Source organism: Zingiber officinale, chromosome 5B (assembly GCF_018446385.1).
Source record: "Zingiber officinale cultivar Zhangliang chromosome 5B, Zo_v1.1, whole genome shotgun sequence".
Classification (NCBI taxonomy): Eukaryota; Viridiplantae; Streptophyta; class Magnoliopsida; order Zingiberales; family Zingiberaceae; genus Zingiber; species Zingiber officinale.
Window position 1 is genome coordinate 125,578,087 of NC_055995.1, and position 6,760 is coordinate 125,584,846.

The 6,760-nt window shown below is 37.9% G+C and overlaps 1 protein-coding gene across 1 annotated transcript; it reads left to right on the top strand.

Annotated features, from left to right (window-relative positions):
* Positions 1-1,998: 1,998 nt before the first annotated feature.
* Positions 1,999-5,780, top strand: LOC121985825 (autophagy-related protein 18a-like). The gene is made up of 4 exons (XM_042539495.1): positions 1,999-3,141; positions 4,819-5,020; positions 5,230-5,356; positions 5,525-5,780. The coding sequence occupies exons 1-4, from the start codon at positions 2,164-2,166 to the stop codon at positions 5,610-5,612; spliced, it is 1,395 nt and encodes a 464-aa protein (XP_042395429.1). The 5' UTR covers positions 1,999-2,163; the 3' UTR covers positions 5,613-5,780.
* Positions 5,781-6,760: the final 980 nt, after the last annotated feature.

A 6,760-nucleotide genomic window follows, 5' to 3' on the forward strand; every position in this document is an offset into this window, starting at 1 on the left:
GTATATAACGTGTCAAAGACTCCCCTTAAAATAGTGAGATAGGATGGTAAGTTAAGGAGGAGTACAAAGGGGAGAAACACTAGTTTAGTGTAGCCGTGTGTGACCCCTTGCACGGTCGTGACACGGCCATGTGGAGTCACACGGTCCCAACCCTCTCCCTTATGACCAAGGTGACACAGTCGTGTGATCAACATGGTCGTACACCTCTTGCTCTCGGCCAAGGCGACACGACCGTGTGGTTTCACACGGCCGTGCACCTCTTCCTGTCGCCCAGAGTGACACGACCGTGTGGATCCATACGACCGTGCACCCTTTTTGTCTCAGCCAAGGTGACACGGGCGTGTGGCTCACATGGTCGTACACCTCTTCTTCTCAGGCAAGATGACACAGTCATGTGGATTTACACGACCGTGCCTTGCTTCAGCAGGGGAAGGCCTTACACGGTCGTGTGCCACACACGGTCGTGCCAAGACTCGAGTCTGGTATGGTACACGGTCGGTCATCACCACACGGCCCCCGACTAGCTCCCTCTCGGGTAAGGCTACATGGTCGGTTAGGGCCACACGACCCCGACCTTTTAGCAGCTCTAGACTTTATCTCAACTCTGCTTTGCTTCAAAACATGACTTAACAGTCGAAACAAATTCAGAATAGATTTTTGGTTTGAGCAGTGTGCATATAACGAAGTCTTTAGAAGGTATGAAAAGAGTAACGTCCGTGCCTTAGGTTAGAGTTAAGAAGGGCGGTTGTTACACAACGTCGGCATGGGCATTGGCCTCAGATGCTCACTGTACACGACCTTGCTACCTCGACAGCGGGTAAGCCCATGATGGCGACACACCTTATTTTGTTAAAATCGGATTTGAATTACTTTGCGATGATGATATCCAATACGATCTTCTTGTTTTTTCCTGATCCAAAAGTTTATTGTCTCCATGGAGGGGAGATTTTTTAAAGAAATAAACTAGATGCATTGTTTTATTTTCGATTGTTCTGCTCATTACATTTTTTCTATTTATGAAAGATTCAAATTCTAGGCATCTCTAATTGTTAGAGCTCTAAATGAGTTTTTTTTTCATGTTCTCGATATGCCACGTCAACAATATAAAAATTCATTGAAATATTTTCAATGGTTAAAGTTCTGAATAAACTTTCTTATGATCTAATTCATAATATGAATTGTATGACTTCATATATATATATATATATATATATATATATTATATCAAATTCAAAATAAAAAAATAGATTTATATTTTCATTACTACTTCAAACTTCATTTGATGTAAATCCCTCCTAATGACTTATAATTCAAATTTTTAGATTTTACAAATCCCTCCTAAATTCGTTTGATTCCTTCGACGAGGAGTAATAATAGCAAAATAGTAAATCCTCTGCCTCATACCAAAATAGAACTACTCCTAATCGTAGAGCTCCCCTCCCCTCCGTTGGGTGAGGTCGCTGTTTCAATTTTAAAAGGTATTTAAAAACTTATTAAAACTTGGGATATCTTGGAACGATTCCTCTAAAATTAAGAGAATTTTATCTCAGCTCCGTAATATTTTTTTATTTATTTTGTCTTAAATTACTATGTGTTTACTCTCTAAATTTACACAATAAAAATAAAATACTTTTAATCTTAACAATTTTTTTTCTTTCCGGCGTATGCATTGTCCACGTGACAATCTTTGTATCACAATAGTTTAGGTAAATTAAATTAAAATAGTTAATTAATTATGTAGATTGGAATTAGAATTTTATCTCAAAATTTTATCCAACAATTTTTTACATTATTAAAATCTGACAAAAAAAAGGTACAATCATAATAATCTTCCATTAAAGATAATCACTAAAACATAAAAAGTGTAAAAAAAAATAATCAAATCGTGTAGTAAGAAAACCTTTTCCAACGTATCTACGAATAATAAGGAACTTTCTTTGATCATTTGACTTCGTTTAAAAAGAAATCCCGATGAGGCATAAAATAGTTTGGGCATAAATGTAAAAATATGATCTTCTAGCGTATTTGTGGTTGTGGGGATGAGTTCGCGAAGCCGAGCTTGACATTGCGCTCCGCCGCAGGCCGCTTCAGCTTTTTATCGGCCATCGGTCATTTCTGCCCTTCCGATCCCGTGAAAATTTCTGATCTCTCTCCGCTCCGACCATGGCTTCCGTCTCGATCCCTCCTCCTTCGCCCATCGCCTCAGATGCTTCCGCTTCGACTTCGGATCCCGTGACCAGTCCCGGCTCGTCTTCGCCCGCCCCTCCGCCGGTGGACTACCCTAACCCCTTCTCGCCCCCGCATATCGATCCCGAGGAGGAGGAGGAGGAGGAGGAGGAAGCGAACATCGGCGATCCTCCGAAACTAGATGAATCTTTCGAGGATGTGGCCTCCCAGCCGACCTCGGATTCCTCCCTCGACGCCTCCTCCACGACTCCCACGCTGCAGCCAGTCCCCGCGACCACGTCCTCCTCTCCGCCTAGGGTAGCGGAAAACGACGCCGCGCTGGCGCTGTCGCTTCTCCACCTATCTTTTAACCAGGACCACGGTTGCTTCGCCGTCGGCACAGATAGGGGATTCCGGATCTACAACTGTGACCCTTTCCGAGAGATCTTCCGCCGGGACTTTGATGGAAGGGGCATCGGCGTGGTGGAGATGCTGTTTCGGTGCAACATCCTCGCTCTCGTTGGCGGCGGGCCGAACCCGAACTACCCGCCCAATAAGGTCATGATCTGGGATGATCACCAGAGCCGGTGCATCGGGGAGCTCTCCTTCCGTTCGGAGGTCCGTGCTGTCCGGCTCCGGAGGGACAAAATTATTGTGGTTCTTGACAACAAGATATTCGTCTATAATTTTGCGGACCTTAAGTTGATCCATCAGATTGAGACTGTGCCGAATCCCAAGGGGTTGTGTGCTGTTTCACAGCAACAGGGGTCGCTTGTGCTTGTCTGCCCAGGTGGTCAGAAGGGGCAGGTCAGGGTGGAGCATTATGGATCGAGGCGAACGAAGTTCATTATGGCACACGATTCAAGGATAGCTTGTTTTGCTCTGTCGCAGGATGGAAGGTTGATTGCAACTGCAAGCTCCAAGGGCACGCTTGTTAGGATATTCAGCACAGTCGATGGTACTCTCATTCAAGAAGTAAGGCCTCACATTGGATTAAGTTATCATTTATATGGATTTTTTCCTTATATTCTTTGTTCGATTCTATTGTTTGCCATCAATTTACTTTCTTCGTCTACATATAACAAGAGACAAGGACTCCAATGCATTAATTTTCTGTGTTGCAGCTACATTGTGGTTCATTTGAATTTATTTGAATCTTCCTATACCATTTTAGCATTAGAATTTCAGTATGTGTACCTTATGTCTCTCTTTACTCCAATTTAAACACTCAAAATGAGCTCTTACTCTTTGATCTCCTCTTTTGACCTGGTAAATTGTCATACTTTTCATTTTCTATTGTCTTGAGCTATCTTTGGTTCAACAAATCCAATATGAAACTGTTAATAGATATTTATGCTGTAGGATTCGAGTATAAAGGTTTTAGTTTTGATCCTATTACAATGAGTAATGCTCAAAAGGAAAATGCTTATGGTTTCGTGCTTCAAACTTCACTTAGCTAGATTCAGTATCCTTTGACTTAAATCAATAATGTTGATGTATTTTTATGCCAATATTTCATAAAATATGTAGTGCCTAAAACTTCATATAGCTAGATTCAGTATCCATTGACCTAAATCAATAACATTAATGTTTTTTTATGCCAATATTGCATAAAATGTGCTGTCATAGTTTATTTTTTTTGATGTATTTTATAAAACTGATTAGTGATAAAAAGAAGAAAATATTAGTAAATACTTGATTCAACCAAAGATTTTAAGTATATAAACCAATTTGACTGGCTTTGTGTCTCAAACTGTTGAGTGGAGTACCATTTGGGAAGTCAGGATGTGGTTTCCTAACTTGGTGGAGGAAAGATGAACGTCCCTGTATACTTGCAATTTTTTTTTGCATGTCGAGTTCATAAAGTCATAAGTTTTGTCTGTAAACACTGATCATAGGCCAATGGAAATGTTGTATGCACGCAGCATTTGCAAAAGTATTGTTTGATTGCCTTTGAATAGACTATTGCCTGTAATAGTTATTGACAAAACAAGATTTGGCAGGAGTCTGCATTGTTGTGTCATATAATTTTTTACTATTTTTTAAAAATGATGTTTTACATTTTTTGATATGATTGTTCTTTGTCAAGAACAATATGACAGCTTAAGAGTTATAATATCATTAACACACCACTATACAAGTTGTTGGCTCTACTTTTAGCTACACAGATAAATGCAATCTACACCCTGTAATTACACAGAATCTATATATCAACTGCACGTTTACTTCCTGTACCATCTTCACATGCAAGAACATGTTATGTGACCCACGTAACAGCTATAATATTTGCTTCATTTCGTCAAGAACAATTTTTTTTCTGTAAAAATGCAACTATATCCATAGTACCAAACATTTCTATTTGTCTTTCCATTGCTGATGAATTTGTTATTTTTTCCCCTTTATTGGATGAATATAGATCAATAATTTGGGTGGTTTCAAGAAGTTGCTTCAGCTATGTTTATTCTTTTTCTTAAATGGGAGGATGGAAATTGAGTGTCATCTTGAGGCTGTTGAAATCAGTGTCTTGTTATGGTTGAAGTTTTCCTTTATTGGTTGTTGCTTGGGGCATATGCCATTCATGTTTACAATTTTGTGCATTCACTGTGTTCCACTTCCAATGCTTTCTAATGGTCTTCTTTCTTGGTACATTAGGTAAGAAGAGGTGCTGATAGAGCAGAGATATATAGTTTGGCTTTCTCTTCTGACATGCAGTGGTTGGCTGTCTCTAGTGACAAGGGAACTGTTCATGTTTTCAGCCTCAAGGTTAATCTTGGATTGACAGCAAATGACAAACCTCGCCCTGCATCAGATCCAAATTCTCCAACTCAAAGTTCACATCTTTCTTTTATGAAAGGTGAGCTGCATATTAGTTATTCATATCAGATTAGCCATTGATTACCTTATTAATTGCAAACAAATTGGTTAGCCTAGTGGTTTGATGCCTCTAATTAGGTAGCCGTGCAAATAGTATGATGTGTTTAGTTAGTTAGCATCTGTTTCTTCTTTGGTTCTACTGCAAATTAGAGAAATATTTCCACTGTCTGAAGTCGTTTCCTTGTTTAGGAGTATTGCCGAAATACTTTCACTCGGAATGGTCAGTGGCACAGTTCCGATTGCATGAAAATACACATTACATTGTCGCATTTGGCCACCAAAAGAACACTGTTATCATTCTTGGTATGGATGGAAGGTATGAATCTTTGTTTCTCAAACTCTGCAATTATAAGAGTTTTTTCCTATGTTCGTTAGTTGGCATTATTACCATTTAATTTCTAAACACATCTGAAGTGTTCTTAAACTTGATCACTTGTTCATATTATTTTATATTTGATATGGTTTTTTTGGATTGCCCATGCAGTTTCTTTCGATGCCAATTCGATCCAGCTGCAGGCGGAGAAATGAAACAATTGGTATGCTATAACTTCCTCAAGTCAGAATCCTTCTAGTAGGATAATGTGTCTGACCTCGATGGCTCGTTCACGGTGATTTTCATAGCTAAATTTCATCTCGGCATAAGAAGTCTGTATATAGATTGAACTATTGGCATGTAAATCAGTGCTTCTGTGGTAAATAACTTTATGTGAATATTAGAAGAAAATGTTTCGTTGTCACTCCGATTATTAGTATGCAAATTCTGATGCCGACTGATGCCTACGGACGATAATTAAAAACTAATTAATGGTTGAAGGGTCCTACTAGGAAAGGCACATTGAGCCCTCATGTTTAATTTAAATGAACATTGCTATCATTTTTTTTATATCAGATCGCTCAATTTTACTAACTGATTAATTAATTTTGCGATAGACTATTTAATCTCACATTTTATTCACTAACTAAATCTAGTTCCTTAAGCCATGGAGCATACCATTTTTTCTAAATGATAACTCTGCAAATATTATAAGTATCATTTAATTAATTTTAGTTACTTTTTAATCAAACTCTAGTTCAGTATGGTATACTGAATTTTATATTGTATACAGTAAAAGAAGCTCAGTATAAAAAAATTTTATACTAATATTGCATTGAAAATTTTATATGCTGGATTTTTAGTATGCTATAAATTTTATATTGATTATTGTAATTTCTTTTATTGGTATCGTATATTGAAAATTTTGATATAAATTTAATATTAGTATCGAAAAATTTAATATAATATAATATCGTATTAAAATTTTTGATATAATTAATATAGTTAGTTCAGTATAATCACAATACGATACGTTGACATCTACTCTTCCTAGCTTAAATGTACAAAATTTAAAAGAAAAATAATTAAACTTTATCATATTTTTTATTCACATTGGTTCAAAGCTTTCTACATTTTGCCAACTTGTATTATTTTCTTCCCAACTAAAAGGATGTTTGAGTTCTTTGCCACGAGCAGTGCCGTCACAGCTTGGAATACTTTGTTGACTTCCACGACCATGTCAACTGGTTGACCCAATGCCCTGCTACTCGTTAAGATTTTTTTAACCTTTTTTTAAAGTTTGTGGTGGCCATAAGAACCTCACGCGAACCATACTTGGTATCCATTCATCCTCGATCATCATCTATCTATCCAATTATAACTACGAGTGCGACAACTTGATTGGTG

Excerpts from the sequence above, each read along its gene's own strand:
- LOC121985825 (XM_042539495.1), top strand. The coding sequence starts at position 2,164 with ATGGCTTCCGTCTCGATCCCTCCTCCTTCGCCCATCGCCTCAGATGCT. Across the intron at positions 5,021-5,229 it reads ACATCTTTCTTTTATGAAAG|GAGTATTGCCGAAATACTTT; the intron begins GTGAGCTGCATA and ends TTCCTTGTTTAG. Across the intron at positions 5,357-5,524 it reads ATTCTTGGTATGGATGGAAG|TTTCTTTCGATGCCAATTCG; the intron begins GTATGAATCTTT and ends TTGCCCATGCAG.